Raw genomic sequence first — 20,320 nt, forward strand, 5'->3', positions numbered from 1 at the left:
TAGATTATTTATAATTTTTCAAGTTCAATTGAATGTTCATACGGCTAATTGAGCATTTAATCCTTTTCTTTTTTAAAAAAAATTGAGCATTTAATAATGCAGAATTGAATGATTAATCAAATTGTAATAAATAATAAAAATAATCAAATTTCAAAATCAAAATAGACAACTATTAAAGCCTTGGATAGAATTAGATAAAATGTTAAATTTCAAAACTCAACAATGAATAAAGAAAATAGACAAGGAATTGCTAGATAAAGAACATATTTTCAGTCACCGGAGCTTACAGCCATGGCATTTTCACGCATCTTAACCTCAAACAGAGGCAAGCTGCATCTTGTTGATTGACCTAAACCTTCTACCTATAAATACAAAATTTTTATAATTTACATTTTTCCTTGAAAAAAAATTACATACATCAACTCTTGATAGAGCATCTCCACTGACCCATGTCTCGCTCACCAAATTTGAATAACTGCAGCAGACGTTCACAATCACATTAGGTATTGCCGAAGGCTTTCCCCACTCATGGATTCCATCTCCTTGAGAATGTCCTGTGCTAGAGACTTCACAGGTAGCTCCACATCCTCCAGCAGCTCACCCAGGAAGGGGATCGTTTCCGGCAAGAATACCAGGTACTCTTCTTTCAGATTATCCAAAAGATACTTGACAATTCTCAGTCCCAAAATTCGAGATCGCACACTCTCGCTCCGGGTTTGCAACAATACCTGAAAAGTTACAACTATTATTCATTGCCAATTGATGAGCAATAACATAGGGAATTGCTCCAATACTAGTTTTAGAGAGCTTTAAAAATTAAAAAGGGAAAGTCAATTCATCTCAGGTGAAAACAAGTGCAGTATCTGAAACAAGTTAAAAGAAGAAAGTAAGAGTCTTCAAGTATCAGACAAAGCCGTATTTTTAGAGCTCTGGGAGCTTGAAAATAAGAACACACTATTTTATGAAGTTGACCAACTAATTAAACTCTCCAACAAGAGAGGCAAGTAGAAAATTGAGGTTAAGAGATGATAGTCCAAGGGAAACGGCCAATACTAACTGCTGGACGATTATACCGTCTCTCACCTTAGACATCTCACAACAATACACATACAGGAACATTCAAAAAGACCGAAACTTCCAATCAAGAGAATTAAAAGAAATGTAGCAGAGGGAAGACAAATTCTAAAAATCACCTCATGGTTCAAGGGCTTCCATAGAATGTCGGTTCCTGCAGTAACAGCCATCTGACCAATGCAAATGACCAACAACTGATCAACATCCTTGAGCGATGGTATGTTTGGATGCTCTTCTAGAGAAGCTGGTGGTTCTACAAGAAGCTGTGATATGATGGGTTTTAAGAGAACCTGCAAGGCATGATTCATAAACATTAGCATTCTATAAACCTGCTAATAACATGCAACACAAAGGTAAGTCAGAAGGTAGAGATTACTAGCCTGGAAATTTGATGAGTCGAGAAATTTTGTGCTTCCGGTGTCATACAGAAAACATTTGTGTAAAGCTGATATAACTAGAGCCCTTAGGTGCCAACTTTTAAGTAACAATACATTGTTTTTGTCTTTTAAATCATTTCCTGCTTCCTGAATCTTGGCTTTCTTTTTCCTTCGAATCAACACCGTACCCTTCACATCCAAAAGATGTCGTATGCAACCATCAAGCAAGTACTTGAAATAAGGGACAAAAAGAGACCTGCACTTATGAATGATGAATAAGTGAGCAAGTGTATTTATGAATGACCAAGAAGAAAACTAGAAATAAAACATGCCCTTGCATTAGGAGTGTCAATCAAATCTCTTGACAATATATGAAACAGCTCATTGGCAAATCCAGGACATAGCCTTAAAAAATCATTACCAAGAATCACCAAATTCATATTACAAAGTATTGGATATTAATATAATAAGCTTCTCAATACTACTTATAATGATTGATTAAATGTCTGATCAGGGGCAGCCATCAGAGTATTTGAACTCAAAAATCATAACTTACAGTCACAATTTGCTGAAAATATGGAATCAGTGACAGGAAGGACCAACATATGAAATTGTAAGCATGATACATATCTACTCACCTATGATTCTCAGCAAGCTTGTTCACCAGACCATACAACGCAATGGACCTGTCCAAAGATGCAACCCCCTCGCTGGCAGTTTCTCCCACAAGTGAATCGGCCCAATCAATACTACTGATAAAGAGAGGCTTGAACATGGACTCAGTAAGTTTCATTGTCAAAGAAATCATAGCACTGATCACACTTCTTTCAACAATATCAATGTTGTGAATAGAAACTGGGTGTTGACGACGAAGATCAAGAGCACGTAAGCAGAGGTCAAAAATCTTTCCATGGTGACCACCGACAGATGATCTATCCATTTTACCAACTAAGGTAGCTAGCATTTCAAAAGTAATTGCCACACTTGAATCCCCAGACTCCACAGCATCAGAATATATCTTCAAAAGAGGCGGAAGTGCAAGTCGCAGCTGGACATGCAAAAGTCAGGGTGACATTCCTTAAGCTTTGATGGGAAAGATAAAAAGAAAAGCAGTTTTTTACTTACAGGTATTTTCTCAGTAAGCAGCCTCCGTATTTCATCAGCTTTCAGTTTCAGCTTTGATTTGGATTCCATTGTATACTCGGAACCAAGAACCATTAGTCCAATAACCTCTTCAAGGTATGGATTCAAAAAGCCACCAAGATTATCCACAACTGCCTCCAAAGTGACTAGAATAGACTGCAAGGAAGATTCTTTGGAAGTGGATAGTGCAGCAGAAGTGTTTTCATCACCACTGGAAGAATTGATTTCATGAGATATTTTAATCAAATTTTTCATTATTCTAGGAAGCTCAGTTAATGCTTTTGGTCCAAGCACATTAACCAATGCACCAGTCGTTCGAAGGCAGCTAGAAGAAATGGCCAGGTCATGAGAACTGATGCCTTTTGTTATATAGGGAAGGCAAATGCCAAAGATAGAATAATCAGGACTGTTCTGCGCCAAAATTTCCAACGTGGAAACTGCTGACAGTTTCAATGAAGTATCAACTTCATCCAACTTATCATCAACTAAACGAACAATTTCCAAACACATCTTATGAAGAGATTCAGTGGCAGTCTCATCCATATGGAGCCAATCAGCGCTTGATCTTGCATTTAGTTCCCTTCTTCCCTTTGGCTTCACTTTAACCGATTCAAGGTTCCTTAATTTTTCACAAAGAAGCCCAAGAGCCTAATTGCATCCAAAGGACAACAAAATATGTCAGAAAGATCCACTCCTCTTTTTTTTTTTTTTTGGGAAATAATGCTAGGTTATGGACTAACCAACCCTAAAACCCATTGTAGTATCAGGTACCCCATGACACGGATTCAAAGAATGCACGTATGCATGCACACAGCAATGTAGGGAAACTTTTCCCATGAAAATTGTTTTTGACAATATTTTCATTCAAATTCCTTTTTTTCCCGCGGGGGGGGGGGGGGGGGGGGGGGGGGGTGTTTGAGGTTCAGGCGTTCAGCTCCAAATAGTTGATACTGTCCAATAGAAAAGTAGAAAATAGGGGTCCACAGATGGAAGTGCCTATAATTCGTTTAATTTGTATACTCATGATATCCAGCAAAAACTTGAGAGAGAGAAAGGGGGCCCAGAAGGGGGGTGGTTACCAAGTAAAGATGCCCTGATCTCTAACAGCATCTTCCAGGACCATAGATGGCAAATTACTACCCTCCCCCAACTGGAATGTAGGTCACAAACTTTTAAGAATTTTGCTGTATATGAAGATATTGTAACGTTATGTACCTTTTTTTGCACATTTCTATCTGAATGGCCAAGCAAATTGATGATCCCTCTAAAGTATGCTGCAGGACTCATAACTGTTGTGATAGTCCTCAATACAGAATATATACACTCTTTTAATCCTTTCCTTATCATAACAGGGCAAATCGTTTGCTTTCTTCTCATGTCAACAAGTTGTAAAAGAAAAACAACATGCTCCATGAGTTCTTGAAGAGTCGTCTGTGAACACCAAAAATAAGTTATTGAATACTCATCGTAGCCACTGAAGGAATAAAATCAGAGAGAGCTATATGACAGCACTGTACATACAGTAAATTCAGTTGCTTATTTTTAACCTATCCTTCAAATTTATACATATCTAGAATACAAAGATCGCACAGTACATCTAGTGCTATCAACAAAATCTAAATCATATCAGCACCGTTTGGTAGTCCTGGCCACAGGCTTGAGGAGCACCTTTAATAATTATGAATAAAATATAGAAAATTTACAAGGCATAGATTTGTAACACATCATTTATTTAGTTAATGTAAATTAAAGAAAAAGGAAAAATAATTTTTGAATCGAGCCAGTTCTGGTTCAAAACTGGACTACCCAGCAGTTTGACCTGGCCAGTTCTGATCCTAGTTCAAGGAGGGGAGGCATGTAATAAGCCCCCATAATAAATGATCCTAGTACAGTTCATGAACCGGAACTGTTTGACCGGTTCATGAACTGGAACTGTTTGACCAGTCTGGTTGCAGTTAGAGTCACAGTACCAAACTGTGGTCAGCACTTAGGGAGAAGAGTCGCTGTAAATTAAGCTCACGAGTAACTGAAATGCACAACATTATGTATTTAAAAAGGACAATACTTAATATACTATGATGCGTCTAAATGTTAAACAATTGAATCGGCACCTGGATGCTATCAAAATCTTCAGTTGATTCAAGCTTGAAAGATAATTCTGGATCTTGCAATTTTTGTAAGATAAATTCCATTGCAAATTGCAATTCCAAGAAAAGTTCTTGGCATAAGTGACCGCTTCCTGTAAGTTGAAGCTGCACAACAATGGATGGAAGCCATATCATGCATGAATATTGCTCACATATCTGCACAGCAAAAGCATACTCCCACTCTCTCTTCATGAAAGATGTCAGACCATCTGAAGTTTGTGCATCCTCAAGATAAGATGGTCCTTTCCTTGAAACTAAGGATCGGAAAAGAAGGACAAGCAAAGAAGCCAAGCTATTACGTTCTCCCAATTTCCTGTGGCAAGGCATGTGAACTAAGCATGAGATGAAAGGAAAAAAAATAAAAGAAAATAAATTTTAGTTGACAATACCTTAACAGGTATAATATAATTGACAATCTCCTATGCTCAGCCACTGCAGGCAATACATTCACAAAAATCTGCAGAAACATTAAGCCAAATCGTCATTTTCATAGCAACAAACTCCAACGTATGACATTTTTCTGGAGAAGATTATTCAGATTGATTACCTGGAGCAATTTCTCTGGGTTGTTTGTCTTTGCCAGCCAACAGGGAACAACTGCAGCTATAAGATCCTCAAACACACGCTGCGAATAGTTGTCAATCTATACATATGCAGAAAAGCAGGGGGGGGAAAGCAACATTAGCAAGCAGCCAAATATTAAATAATAATATCCAGCATAAAATATCACTAAGATTAATACAAACTATGATTTGACTTTGAAGAATTGCCCATGCACAGCATGCATACACTCCATGGAAAGAAGAAAAAGTCAATAGCAATCTGTACAGGGCAAAAGATGTCACAAACCTGAGTAACAGTTGATTCTCCAATAACGGTAAGTATATCCAATATATGTTCCAACATCTTGTCTGGAATGACCTTTATAATCGAGGACAACAGTGAGAATATATACACTCCATGGAAAGAAGAAAAAGTCAATAGCAATCTGTACAGGGCAAAAGATGTCACAAACCTGAGTAACAGTTGATTCTCCAATAACGGTAAGTATATCCAATATATGTTCCAACATCTTGTCTGGAATGACCTTTATAATCGAGGACAACAGTGAGAATATATGGTTGCGTGTGACCGCATCCTTTGCAGAACGGGAACACTCAACCAACATTTTGATGTCTATTTTATTCGTAATGTCATCCTGCAATGCAAATGAATCGGATCAACTTAAAAATTAAACGAAACAAACACGAACCAGACAGAGACTAAACTACATGTTAGAATCCAGGCAAAATTTTTCAAACTTCCAAAAGGTCGATGTACCTTTAGCGGGACAGCTTTTATAGATGAAGCAATAATATCTTCCAGTACTAATAAGAGAGCATGCTGAATGTAATGCACTGTATTGGACATGGAAAGGGAAATGCCAGTTGAAAATTGAACCAAGTTTTTATCTTGGGTGAGAGCCCACTCATCTGAAAACATTTTTCCAAGAAGATCAAACAAGGGCCCAATAAGAGATTCCCTGCAAAATTAAATTGCATACATTGAGAAAGTAGGCACACTAGCTGTATGGAATAACAGAGTCAAATTAGAAGCTAATCATTTAGAGTAGCAGATATTACTGAAAGCAGACCTGTTAACCATATCTTTCTTCAGTATCAATATGTCAAGCAGGGAGCTTAGTAAACATAAAGCAGTTTCTCCATTACAAACCAAATTATGATCTGAGGCTGATGTTTGATGGGTTATTGGTTTCTTCTTCTTTTTCTTCCCATATGCTGAATCAGTTTTCACACTATGTTGTTTGGATATAAAATCAAGCGTCTGGACGACCGTAGAGCAAGTAATCTGCATTACCCATTGTGTTCCCAATCAAATATCTGAAAGAAACCTTGCTCTTCAAATGATCACATATCCAATAAGCTATCGAAGGTCAAGTACCACACTATCTACTTAATCAGCCACAAAAAGTATCAAATCTAAAATTTATTTTCTTCTTCTCATGTTTACTTCTTTTAGTCTCATTTTGTATCATGGATACCAGCCATTCAAGGTCTAATAGTTGGCAAATATTTGCAATCAAGTTCTAAACCTAGCATTAATCTTACTTTCAAGGGATCTAATCAAAACCTGACATTATTTTTTAATGAGAAATTCATATATGCCAGGATGGACTAGAATCTCTAGATCTCATGCTCATCAAGCAACCTAATTCCATACAGTAGCCCATAACAAATTTAGGTTCTTATTAAAGAATACTGAAGCCAAAGTCAGACAACAACTTCGCAATGCAAAAAATACATGATTTTTCCAACTTCTGACTCACTTGTGAAAGATGTGATGGATCAAACTCAAAGGAGCATACCATTATTTTTATATTCAACAACTTTAGCCATCACATCACTGGACGACTCAATACAGTAAAAAACAAGCTTATAAGTTTGCAATCTCTCATGACGACAACTACAGAATCTCACATGAATTAAAAATTTCAGTTGCACATGTTTTACCAATAAAACTAGCAATGAGAGCGTAATGAAGCAATCACTCAGAGAGCTCCATACGAGTAAGTACAAAAGAAACAGACCACTTTTTTCAGGGGAGAAATAACCCAACAGAAAAAGCAGTGTTTCATGCCCACAATATATACAGCTTTCAATATAACTAGTCTAATCCGAGACACCCTGAGTGAAGTGCTTGTAGACAACAGCAAACAAGAAAGAAAAGTGGAAACAAGATGAGAAAGAAGGGCACATACATTCAAGCGCAGCAATGCATCTCTAGTTGCATTTTGTATATCACCATTAGCATTACGGAACAAAACCACAAGCTCACGGAACAGTAGCCCCTGCCCAAAACAAGAAAATAATGTATTTGAATGTGTTCTAGTCCATTAAGCAAGGATTATTAAGCACAGCTAGGGATTGTCATATCGCCGTCACCATATCACAGCCAAATAAAAACCATAGTATGTTTTACCTATCTCCTCACTTGAACATAGTTTAGACTGATATAGATAACTAATTATTATATCTGTCATTTAAGCAATATCATTTTCAGCAAGATTCCAAATCTTTGTTTAGCACATTAGCATGAACTTTCAGTGATTCTGAAAGCCACATAAGCATTACAGATAAACATTGCATAAGACAATGAGTACATTAATAGAGCTAACCTGTTTCTCAGTAGTCAAAACACTATAAAATTGACAAGTTAGCTTCTGCAAAACAGCAACACAAGGTTCTGCAACGGCATATTCTCCCACAGAGAGCCCATCCAACTGAAAGAACAAATAATAAAATTTGAAAAAAAAAAAATTGCAACGGTTCTAACAAGCATAGAATCATTCAAATAAGTTGCAATTAGGTACTTACACGCAGAGCCCCTAATAAATAATCTTCAAAAGCACATCCCTCAACTAAATAAGGTGGTGTAGCACAGATCTAATGCAGACCACAATATGGAGTAACCAATAAGTGAAGATATGAGAGGAAATATAAAGAAATGGAATTATATATGACATGAAAAATATATTTTTTTATATAGACATTCACTTACCTCCAGTAAAAGGCACAAGATCTTGACCTCAGTTTTGGACAATTTATGGGATGACTTCTCCGCCTCAAAATAAAATTGCTTGCGCCTTGTCAGAAGTTGAGACAAAAATGTTTCCACATCTTTAACACATATTATCACATTGCCCAATCCTTTGAGCAAAGATATAATCATTAGCTGCCATGAACATACACCCAAATCAAATTTTCATCCTATTAACAAAACTTTGTCCATTAACAAACATAATAGCACACAATTAATATAGAACCCATAAACATAAATTTTCTCTTCTCTATCTATAGAAGGATGTTCTGTACCTGAAAAAAATAGAAAAAAAAGGAACTAAATAAGAGAACAGATGAAGGGGAAAAACCTTTGCATATGCAGAAAGTTGAAGAGCATAACCCAAGACGAATGCAAGAACCTTTTCCTTAGTAGATTGATCAAATCTGAAAATGATAAGTTAGTAACATACATCAAATAGAAAATGCAATAATGATCATGGTGGCAACTGAATATACTAAAACAGAATCTTCACAAGTTATAATTTAGCACTCAACTCAATTAAGCATTAATACCAAACTAATTAGACAGAGTACTGGATGCTTTGCTTCCCTTCCACCCAGTTTAGGGCTACATTTCTAAATGATGCAAATTCAAATTTTAGTATTATAAAAAATATATACCTAAGACATATCATAATAGTCAGAACTTGGAGAAAACAGAGGTGACTTATAAACTTATGTAACCCAGGATCAGAGTAATCAAGCAATGAGCCACTGAATTTAAATAGATGAAAATTCAAAATTAATGCATGAGGAAATAACTAATGAACTGGGAAATACCTTCGTTCAACATTTTGTGGTACTAGAAGACTACTGTGCGATGAGCCAAGCAAAGAAGTCAATAAAGAAGATAGGAAGTTCTTGTCTGATATTATAAGCCTTTTCTGTTGAGCAATTAAACCTAAAAGTTCTTCAAGAAAATTACTCCAATTTGCATTGCTTCCTGTCATTTATTGCATCAGATTATAGCTATGATAAAGTGCAAACAAGAGCCATAATTTTGTTACATCAAATTCAATTAACTGGTGATATACCATTTTTCTTGCTTAAATAGTCAATGCGACGTGAAAGTGCATGAAGTCCTTCAATGCAGCCCATGGCAGCAATTCTCATGTCCTGAAAAGAGAGATGAAAAAAATGATTAGCAGATCAGAGGATGATAAGGATGGGAGACAGAGGGGGGGAGAGAAGAAACATGAACAAGGCAATCAAAATGTTTAAATGTTAAACCTGGCTAGCACTGGCAAGTGGAACAAGAAGGGAAGGAAAATTGGCCATAAGTTGAAACAGCAATCTATCATCAGGCTCCAAACAAAGAAATGCAAGACAGTGAAGACTCTCAATTTGAACAGCAACAGGAATATCTGTACAATGAAACACAGAATGTAAGAACATTCTGTAAATTTTCAGCTTAATATGGAAAATCATATTCACAATTACAAGGCAAAGAAACCAGATTATCAAAAAGAATAAGAGAATGAAAAGATAAAGCATTGCAAAAATGACACGGGGGATACCTGGAAAGATGCACTACATAGACTGGATAATCATTACAGATGAATTATTACAATTATCTACACTGGATACTCATTACAGATGAATTATTACAATTACAACCAACAGCCAACAAGGAGTTCATCTAAATAACATCTCAGATTAACACATAAACCAGCAAAAAAAAACAACAGTAATATGAAATTTTCAAAAAGACAGTATATTTACCCTCTTTCCTTTTTCATGCCGGGGGGGGGGGGGGGGGGGAGTGTGGGGGCGGCAGGGTTTGGGGCTCTGACTTTTTGGTCTCACTTTAGTACATGTAGTTGTCATTAGTTATCACTTCAGTATCATTTTGACTGATAACTCATAATAGATCAAATGGTTTGTCAACAATATTTGCATATGCCTAGGGAAAATATAGACCCAGATATTTCACTTTTTGACACTTTAGAGTCCTGTGGTTCAATTTTAAACAAAATGGAACCCTAAGCTTTACTCATTAGCACTTTAAGACAAATGCTCTAACACCATTTGTTATGCTGACATGGCGGTGAAATAATAACAAAAATAATTTTTTTATAAAAATGCACAATACCACATTAGCAAAACTAATAGTGTTAGAGCATTTATCTTTAATGTACTAATGGAATAAATTTCAGGGTATCATTTGTCAAAAATTGAACTACAAGTTTCTCTCTAGGTGCCGAAATGTGAAACATCACTTTCCTTTTTTGTACTTTTCAAAAATATAACATACAACATAGTATACTTTCTCTTGTAAAGAACATGGATTTTAAAAAATTAAAAAAAATTAAAAGCAGCAGAAGCTGACACGAGGCACTTGGTCATCCAAGTGGGTGACACATGAGTAATATTTAATAGCATATTTAAAAATAGTATTGAAACAATAATAAATGAAAACCACAAGTAGTAAAATGATACCAAAAAGACAACACAGCTACCAAAATGAAAGGTGCTAAACCAATGAAAATTATTTTTCCCTAAAATAATGCCATTCATTTGTGTCGATGGAAGTTCCTTTTCCCTAACAATAAGTTACTCATCCTGCCATCAATTTAAAATTTAGAGTAGACCTTATCAATCATCAACATCCCACCTCGACTAACCCCTATAAAATTGAAGGAAAAAACTTGTCTTGTTCCAGCCTATCCATTTTTTTGTAAGTTGTTCTTGATCTAACTGAATAAATGAAAATTCCATAAACAGTGATGCAATTATCTTATATACAAAGAGGATGAATATATCAAATAAAGCTGCAAGTATGGGTGAGACCAAAAGAGCAGCTAAGCACCTTCATCTGTGAAAAACCCAGATAGAAAATCAACAGGAGAGATCTTGCACTTTGTAGTGAGGTGATGAAGATGCTCCTTGAAAACATGCTTCTGTTGGGAGCTTGCAAAGAAGACAAACAAGTCTCTATGTTTGCTGCTTAACCACTTGTCATTATCATCCTGAAAAGACATGCAGGTTAACCCTTCTGAAATCACAGAGCACGAGGGGGGCCAAAGTCAAAACATCAAAAATTAGAGATATAGAAGTCACCAACCAGTAAGGTATCAGCAGTTGCTATTGAAGAAAGCACCTCCAGTAACTTCCAAAAGATACTAACTAGAATGTTTCCATTTAACACACTGACATCAGAATCAGCTAACTGATCTAAGAATCTTTGGCAGTCCCAGTTTATTATCTCCTTATTGAACTATCACCCATTAGTGAAGGCAGACCATCAAAAATTGAGGAAAAGATAAAGAACAACAATGTCAATATCAAATTAGGAAACTGTGTCAACCAACCTCATTCCCACAAACATCAGCAGCAGATTCAAAAACTTCCCACTCATTCTTTAAAACAGGGAAGAAAGCTTCAAATATTGCCAAAAGATGCCCACTATCTGTCATTCAAAAATGCAAAGAAGTCCCATCACAATATGTCAAAAACTTGGCAGTACAAGCAATATAATGCAAGTACCCTCAAATAAAGTAAGTCATGCAGAAACTAATGGCGAAGAACACAACAGCTCACATTGATCAAATTAATTGAAGATGCAAAGCATAATAGAGCACAAAGGGGTTCTAGAGCCTAGAAGCGAGGAGCAAGCTCACACTGAGATTTTTGAGCAAAAGGAATAAGATTTGCTAGAAAAAATTAAACTAAGATCAAATAAATACAAGGTACTGACATCATTATAATCAATGTCTAAAGTTTCTGACTAAAAAGACAAAAATAGTCATTTTGCCAATTTGAAAAACAAAACATATTACATGCATAAGAATAGAGCTGAACGGATCGATACAGAAAAGTTATATCCTTCAAATTGGATTGAAAATTCACACGATGTTTTCTGCATATACTTTAGTTCTCCTTTTAGAAGTGAGGTTATTTTGTATTTGAATCCAATTTAAAAAGCAAAACACATGCATTTTTCTGATATCTGCACACATTAAATGCATAAGAATAGAGCTGAACTTGCCCATATGGGAAGTTATATCCTTCAAGATGGATTGAAAATTCACATGATGTTCCTGCATCTACTTTATTTTCCTTTGTAAAGAGAGCGTATTCTGTATTTGAAGCCACTCTAGGGCAGTTTAATGGACTTTTCACTTTTAGTAATAATAATATATCAATAATAATAAGATATAACAGTGAGGTGGAAGAAGCGAGGGATGAAGACAGAAGAGAGAAGACCCATAATACGGTGGGAGGAGAGATCTGTAGCATATGAATGTTGTAAACTGGTAAGGAGCAGGCAAATCCCAAGGTGGAGATTGTTCAGGGATCCATCACCAGCAAAGGTGTTTCCAGTGCATTAACACTACATTCTAGTAGAATCAGTCTACTGGCAGTGGCTTTTCTGGTGAGGGAGCTGGATGGCTGGCAGATCCTTTGAAGACCCCTCCCCCCAATGCATATGCATAAGCAAAAAAGCATGCACCTCTTTTCCACTACCTCACTGTAACCTATTAGAGGTTTTGGCCATAGGGAAGAACCTTGCACCTTAGACATGGCTCAGAATGGAGATGACAATTCTCAACGTTAAACTGCCCCAGAATGTGTTTCAAATAGCAGATACTACAAAAAGGGTGCCAAAGGAAACCTTATTTCAAGAGTAAAAAACTTACCATTTTTTGAATTTAGGAATGACTGCATCACAACCAAGAAGAGAAGTGTCTTTGACAAACTAAAGTCATTGCAGCTCTCGATAAGCCAAGATGTATGTTCATCAGGGTGCATTGTGAATGTTTCAGCTAAGCTGCTAACAATCTTCATATTAACCACGGAAATGTTTTCATGCTGTAATTTCTGCATTTTTGTTTTCAAATCAAAGTTCAGAGTCATTTAGCTGGGGAAAAAAACACCACAAGTGAATGTAAAAACTAAAAAAGAAATGAAGATCAATTGAAAAAGCCCTCCTTTAATGCAGTGTCCTTAATGTATGAAGCTAGTAGACACTATGAAGAAGCATAAAGTGCTTGCCGTTGAAATATTAGACTTGCCATCTTAATCAAAACTAAATATAGTATCCTTGCACTTTGCACCAACAAAATTTCCTTGGTCAAGATTTGAATGAAAGTTTAAGCAAGTCTACATGGAAAAATAGCGAACAAGAAAAACATTGCAAGTACATATTAACCAATTATGTTCAGTGGGTCTAAACTAGATATTGCATCAAGCAAGTGACAAGTCATATCATCAGCACAAAAAGCCACTCACTAAAAACAAGGTTCCAATCACAATAAGTCACCTGCTCTACATAATTGCAACAAAATCCAGAATTCCACATAAAGCTTTTAAAAGATGCCTGCTACAAGATATAAAAGTTTCAACCAAAAACGCAAACAAGTGAAAATAATGTACCATTTCTTCAGTGGAGATCCCCTTGAGATTATTGTACAATGGCCAGTCCATTTCCTTTACTAATTCCAAAACCTTCAAATTTAGCCTCTGAGTCTGCATGAAGCAATGCAGGACAATTACACAGCAATAAGAATATAACAAAATATCTATGTTGTATAGATCGACACCAAAATGCTAACTTATACACCAAATATGAAAGATGGCATAAAAACCACAGACCTTGGGAAAAATTAGGAGTAAAGGAAATATCCTGGCAGTAATTTTCTTTGAATAATCGGCCTGATCACGGAAGGTTGAGAGGGCAATCTTCAAGAATGAAACAACCACATCACCAACCAGAGTACATTTGTCTGATGAGCCTATAATAAAAAAGACAAATTAAAAATGAAATGCAGGTAAATATGAAGAGTCGTAGACCCAGTCATAAAAACCGAATTAAAATGTTGCCAACTACTTAAGCTAACATGAGTAATGAATTTTTTCAATTGATCAGGCGAAACCAATATTAGTAAGTGTGTTAAAGGAATGACATAAAAAGTGTACAAGGACAAAACAAGCATTTAAAACTAGTCATACTCACTTGACCATTTGGTGCTACCACATCTTTTAAGTACATTATCCAATGCTTTGAGAAAATCAGAAGCACTTATTATTTTGGACAATCCCTCAAGGGATAAAGATGCTTGAACCACACTCAGATCATCATCATAAAGCTGGCGTAATATTGCATCTTGAATAGTTATGAGCCCCTGGATCACAGGTCAATCAAAAGAAAAGCAAGATATAAGTTGAGACACCAGATTATTCCACTCATGAAACCAAATGAAGCGATTACAACATTTTGATGGACAGATAAGATTCTAAAGGATGAGACAACTTTGATTACTCCAGCCAATATCGCACAAGAAACATGAAAGACACTGTCACAATAGAATTTGCACGATAGCTATGAGGTGAAGAGGGGAAGGAAAGGGAAAATTTTAAAGGGAGGTGGGGCAAAGGAGAAACTATTCAACTTATTTTGTTTGGCAAGTTAAAAATTATTCAGTAAAGGGAGGGGGAAGGAACTGTTTTTATTGCATTCAAATGATGGATAGGAGAGAGGAAGGGAGGGGAATTTAATTATAGAAGACCAAAAACTCATTAATGATAAAGGAGTAGCATTATATTATTATTAAAAAAATGAGGGTAACAAGACACCAAAGTAGTTTTCCCCTGCAAAAGTTGAAATTTTTACAACCATTTGGGTGTAGCAATTTCAACTTATAGAAGTAATGAAAGAGAACACAGTCCCTTCCTCTCACCTCTTTGAAAGGGTGACCCAATGCACAAAGCACCCCACACTTGTGAGCTCTGGGGAGCATTGATGTACACAACCCTATCCCTGTTTTACAGCAAGGCCATTCTTCTAGCCTAAATGGAGTAAATTTACTGTTATAACAAAGCACTTTCAAAAATTGTATATGCTAAACAAGGTGAGAGAATTTGATATTTCTCCTCCATTCTCCCCTGTATTCCCCCATTTTAGCCTTTGCCATGCAAAGTATGAGTGGCAAAGTTCTGACACCAGCTTGGCAAACGAATGGTGAGTATATTAAAAGAAGCAAGCACACTATATCTCAAGGAAAACAATTTTGTTACAAATGAAAAAAGCATAGACTGTTCGGTCCCATAAAAATAAGGAAGAAATTCCAAAAGGGGGAACAAGAGAGTTACAGAAGTGCAATTTATACTGTGGCTATTCATTATATTCCATGATGCTAATATCAGATTGGAACAGCTCTATACACTTTCTCATCATGAGAAGGGATCATTCAATCATATCAATACAGACACTATAATCTATATTCAAATAAGGGTTTTCCCCTTATTAAATTTTAGGTGGACAGATAAATTTCATAATAAAACAGGCTTATCCAAGTAGATACAATATCTATATGTGGACTTCCCTCTCATTACACTCCATTAGAGAAAGAAATGGGCACAATCTGACCATTGTTTTACATTCAGTATTCAATCTCCTATCAGATTGACAAACAAGATTAATATCCATTTGTTTTCATTTCAACAAAACAAGAAAGGTTGAAGTTGAACTCTATCAACTGAACAATAATATAATTCCAAAGTTGTTCATGAAGCACATAAAATAAGTTCAAGCAATCAGCATTATATGATGAATAAAACATGACAACCAACAAAAGATGACAAGTGAAGATTCAGAATCTAATACTGTCAATAAACCATAATTAATTGGCTTATCTGTTCATTCTACTTATGAACTAGCTGTTCTAATATTTGGGAAAACAAACCCAAAGTTGCTGGTAGGAAAAGTGTACCTAGACAAAGCATCTTAAATAATGTTTCAAACAAAAAGCAATAGCACCTTAATGGCCCCAAGACACCTCCCTTTTCCCAGAAAGGGGAAACCCAAGTTCAAGAAATGCAATCATGGCTTAGGGATGGCAGGCTAAGCTCAACATGTTACACACTAAAGATTCAATATACAAATGAAGTAAAATGCCATGTTTATAGGTTAGCTTAAAAGTGCACACGCTTAACAGAAAGTAAAAATGATTGTATAGCAATTTAACAACAGAAATAATGTCATGAATACCCAAACCATAAAGCAACAATCAAACATAGAAGCATGAACATAGAACTGCTGCAGTGTTAAAGTAGAAGTGCCAAAATTAACAATTGAGTTCATAAAGCAAAAAATGCAGCTAACAACAGTTTGATAGCAGAAACCACAGATGCTAGTAACTAGTTAGCCTATTAGGAATACTGTGAAGTGAACCACCCATTTCTTCTCCATCCTAATAGTGGTAACTGCAAAAAAATATATAAAATAACCAAATATTACCTGGGAATCAACATCAGAGGTTTTCAAAATGCCTGATGTCTTTAAACTGGACAATGTAGCACATCGAACTTCAGCCTGTGGTGAAATTACAAAAGCATAAGCCTTGGCATCAAGCTAACAACAAGCAATTGCTGAATACAAGTGATTACTTGGAGAAAAGGGAATGCCAATAGATACCTTTGGATGGTGCAGACCTAACCAAATTTTAGAATCCAACGTCCCCACTGTCAAATCCAAGTTCCCATCCAACATCTTACACAAAGTTTCAAACAAGGCAACATCTTTCTTGGATTGGGTTTTAGTATCCTATCAAAAGTAATGGATCATAAAACCACCGACTCTGTGTGGATGTGCCGGTTAGAGAGATAGAAAGGAAAAAGGATAAGAGAGCAATTAACCAACAGACCTCCAAGAACTTCCGAACTGCTTGATGAAGTTCAGATGGATAATTCTTATTAACAACCATCAAAATCGTCTTTGCCCAGGTCGCTAAAAAAGTAAAATCAAGGTAAGAAACATAGAAAGCAGAATAATCACAATAAACAGTAACTCAAAATAAAGTAGCTCTAGAATGTGCAAATAAAATATAGTATAAATGAAAGCTCAATTCCCAAGCATCTGCACAGTAAGGGATGAACAATGATCATCCATTTGAAAAAAAAAAAAAAAAAAGATGCTAAGTAGAAGTTCAAACAATAAGATAAAAATGCAAAAGCATGAGAAATAACCAGATAAACGTCTGCTGCAAAACCAAAGCCATGAACAGGAGAAAAAAATAATACAATATAAAATAAGCCCATGCAAGTACATGCCTGATTTAGAAGGTGTTGAATTGTTATTTCTCTGTGTCATTTTCACACAGGATAAGAGGACCCTCGAAACCAAGTGTTCAACAAAATTCTTTACTGGAAGGGTCTCTATTATGGATATCAAAGTGCTACAACTCGCATCATCATCAGAACTGCCAATACACAACAATCAGTACACAGCAATGGCTAAGGAAAGAGTGTGTCAGCAGGTTGATGGAAATCAAAAATCTGGTTCATACCTGTTGTCAACCAAAGATTCCAAAAGCACAGCAAGGAACCTATCAATATTGAACTCCTTAGAGAGTTCTAAAAGAACCCCCACAATATCCCTGCAAAAGATGAAAATACAATAGAAAAATGATGACTACCATATATAATATTTGACACTGTAAATATTCAAACATGTGAGGCTATTAAAGTCTTACCTAGTTTCCTTCAAAATGTCCAAAGCTTTCTTTGGAAATGTATCCATAGATTGCAACTGAAAAAATTCCAAAATGAAGTGAGAAAAAAATAAATTATGCAAAATTATGTAACGATATATAATATTTAGCTTGCATGTTTCAGTTCAGAATTCAGAAGAGAACCTCAACATGGAGAAAAACCAACCCATTTATATAGTAGGAAGATCTTCTCATTGCCTCAAGCAATCCAAAATTATTTGCAATTTTCAAACAAAGTTTGAATTTACATCATTAGATTGTATACATGTAATGTATGTCATAAAAACCTTTTAACATTCTCACAGATAATAAACACAACAAATGAGATTTTTCCAAAAACACAACCTCCTCAACAACTTTATGAAGCATAACTCAACACAAGTGAATGAATAAAGACCATTCCTATAGTATATTTTGTGATACTGGTAAACTAACTGCATATAAATTCACTTGTACCTGAACAAGGTTAATTAAAGCCATAACTGATAGACGAAGCCATTGCAGATCAGTTGACTCTTTTGCATCTTCATGAATCATCTCAGAAATTGACCGTATCAAACTTTTAACAAGTTTAGGAGCCAATGCAACTTTATTTGCTAGCAAACCAATAATCATCATAGCACCAGCCTACACAAAAGGACAAAGATTTCACACTTGAGCAATTAAAAAATAAGGGGAAGAAAAGTTCAAGATAAAATTGATATCAGATTATTCAACCACCATCAGGACTGTCTATGTAAACCTCACCTTGTGATCTAAACCTACTTTTGTGACAGGCTGAAGCCCAGAAACTACAAATGGAAGAATTCTCTTCACAACATCACTATTAACAATGCTTAAAGAACCCAAAGCTTCAACTACAACTGCTGTGCAAAAGGTGATGACAGGCCTTGAAGATTGAAACTTCTTTGCCGGAGATGCCTGCAGCAAACAGATTCAATATCTCTTACAACTACTCACGTGAAAGAAAGCAACAAAAGAAAACCAAACTACTAATGAACACTTACGTAATTGCAAAGAGCCTCCAAAACTCCCATATCCCGAATACACTGCTGCACCACAACATTTCTAGGTGGTGGCGCACCTGAGACTTTAACACCTTCCAAAAACTTCCATTTACTATTTCTACACCGTAAAAAGTGAGAGGGATGACCATATTATCTTGTATTAGCTTTCCAAAAACATACAAGAACCCATTTTCATTACCTGGTATCAATTAACTGAACTACTCGGACAAAAGCATGTGTGTCATGGTATGGCAAGGCACATAAAATCAAATCCTCAGCGCTGTATACATGAATCCTGAATGTTCAAACATTGCCATTTCATCAGATCAGATAAAAGTAATAAGTTAAAGAATATCCCTTAAAAAAATAAAAATAAAAAGAGATGGAATTGGGTGCTCACTTGTATCTGCGTATCAAATATTCAAGTGTCTTGTGGGAAGCAGGTAGTTGAAGATGTCCAGAGAGTAACCTTAAGTACAAACTAATGGTTACATTAATACGGTTATTTTCATCTTGATTCATCAACTCTCTATCCAATTCTTTACTTTTCTGACTGAAGAGATCGTTCTTATAGTTTCTAAATCGATCATCCACACTTATAAGAACTTCCAAACCTGAAAACAAATGCACCAATGTTTAAACTGCTTAATAAGTGCACTCGTAAAACTCAAGATGAAGCTTATTTAATCCCTGTAGTGAGTGCTTCTAAATTATGAAACCCACTTCTTAGTCCTCTTTTTGGAAACTGAGCCTACGCGATTTGCCGCAGAACCATACATAAAATTTCAAAATTTTCAATCTACACAATTGCACTAACCACAAGCTCCTATAACAAATTTTCATCTCAGGAAAGAAACATAAAAAGCTAACCTGAATGTGCAATACTGAGTATGGTATCAATATCAATATCGGCAGCTTCTTTAGGATCGAATAGAATAGAAGGCCGAGTGATGGGTCGCTTTTGGGACCCCGAATCGGTTTGTATGACAGACCTAATTGCCTGCAACTGCGAAGCTATAGTTGTGGCCATGGTTTCCTTTAGTTGTTCAGCGCAAGAGGAGGAACTAAAAGTAGAAAAAAGAGAGTTAAAACCCTCAAATATCAAATACAAACTTGATAACTCAGTGCTGCCTTAAACCCGAAAGCACTTGAGCCTGCCATCACCGTCACGTTTCATTAGGGTTTTTGAGGTTCGTGATTGTCGAAAATATTGAAATATTTCAGGGTCATTTTTGTCTTTTGACAGTCTCTGTCTTTGTGAGCGCAATGCGACATCGTTCTTGCGACAAACAACAAGTTGTCCAAAAAATGGTGGGCTCATCGAATTCGGGCAAGATCCGAATCTAGGCCTTGAAAGAAAGCCCAACCACTTGATGGAAAAAAATAAAATAGAAGGGTCTTTAAATTGGGCTTTTTATCAATTTAGAATTAAAGAAAATATATTTGTAGATTTGAGATTTA

General features: G+C 35.9%; 1 protein-coding gene across 3 annotated transcripts; it reads right to left on the reverse strand.

The window, feature by feature from the left end:
- Nucleotides 1-162: 162 nt before the first annotated feature.
- Nucleotides 163-20,036, reverse strand: LOC110600363 (uncharacterized protein At3g06530). Of its 3 annotated transcripts, none has more exons than XM_043949997.1 (40): nt 19,730-20,036; nt 19,260-19,473; nt 19,059-19,154; nt 18,860-18,977; nt 18,600-18,773; nt 18,309-18,479; nt 17,835-17,890; nt 17,649-17,738; nt 17,413-17,561; nt 17,007-17,089; nt 16,778-16,906; nt 16,601-16,675; nt 14,318-14,486; nt 13,957-14,096; nt 13,738-13,830; nt 13,002-13,182; nt 11,673-11,770; nt 11,426-11,578; nt 11,171-11,330; nt 9,592-9,725; nt 9,396-9,477; nt 9,142-9,304; nt 8,670-8,745; nt 8,300-8,473; nt 8,116-8,184; nt 7,917-8,021; nt 7,500-7,589; nt 6,375-6,589; nt 6,062-6,263; nt 5,814-5,939; nt 5,591-5,647; nt 5,289-5,384; nt 5,131-5,198; nt 4,706-5,054; nt 3,810-4,025; nt 2,577-3,242; nt 2,090-2,499; nt 1,455-1,707; nt 1,194-1,364; nt 163-728 (listed from the first exon to the last, which is right to left on the reverse strand). In XM_043949997.1, exons 1-40 carry the CDS (start codon nt 19,887-19,889, stop codon nt 495-497), a joined length of 6,465 nt encoding a protein of 2,154 aa, XP_043805932.1. In that variant the 5' UTR covers nt 19,890-20,036; the 3' UTR covers nt 163-494. The 3 variants fall into 3 exon arrangements, with proteins under 3 accessions (XP_043805932.1, XP_043805930.1, XP_043805931.1); XM_043949995.1 differs by having other exon boundaries at nt 5,591-5,662; nt 5,757-5,939; XM_043949996.1 differs by lacking the exon at nt 5,591-5,647 and having other exon boundaries at nt 5,757-5,939.
- Nucleotides 20,037-20,320: the final 284 nt, after the last annotated feature.

The sequence above is a fragment of the Manihot esculenta genome, chromosome 14 (assembly GCF_001659605.2).
Source record: "Manihot esculenta cultivar AM560-2 chromosome 14, M.esculenta_v8, whole genome shotgun sequence".
In the NCBI taxonomy this organism is placed as follows: Eukaryota; Viridiplantae; Streptophyta; class Magnoliopsida; order Malpighiales; family Euphorbiaceae; genus Manihot; species Manihot esculenta.

Bases quoted from the DNA above. Each gene is read 5' to 3' on its own strand.
- LOC110600363 (XM_043949995.1), bottom strand. From the start codon at position 19,889: ATGGCCACAACTATAGCTTCGCAGTTGCAGGCAATTAGGTCTGTCATA. The intron at 17,090-17,412 runs GCATGTACTTGC...TTACTTTTTTAG, and splicing joins TTCAACACCTTCTAAATCAG to CGACCTGGGCAAAGACGATT. The intron at 7,590-7,916 runs GTTAGCTCTATT...TGTTTTGGGCAG, and splicing joins TTTTGACTACTGAGAAACAG to GGGCTACTGTTCCGTGAGCT.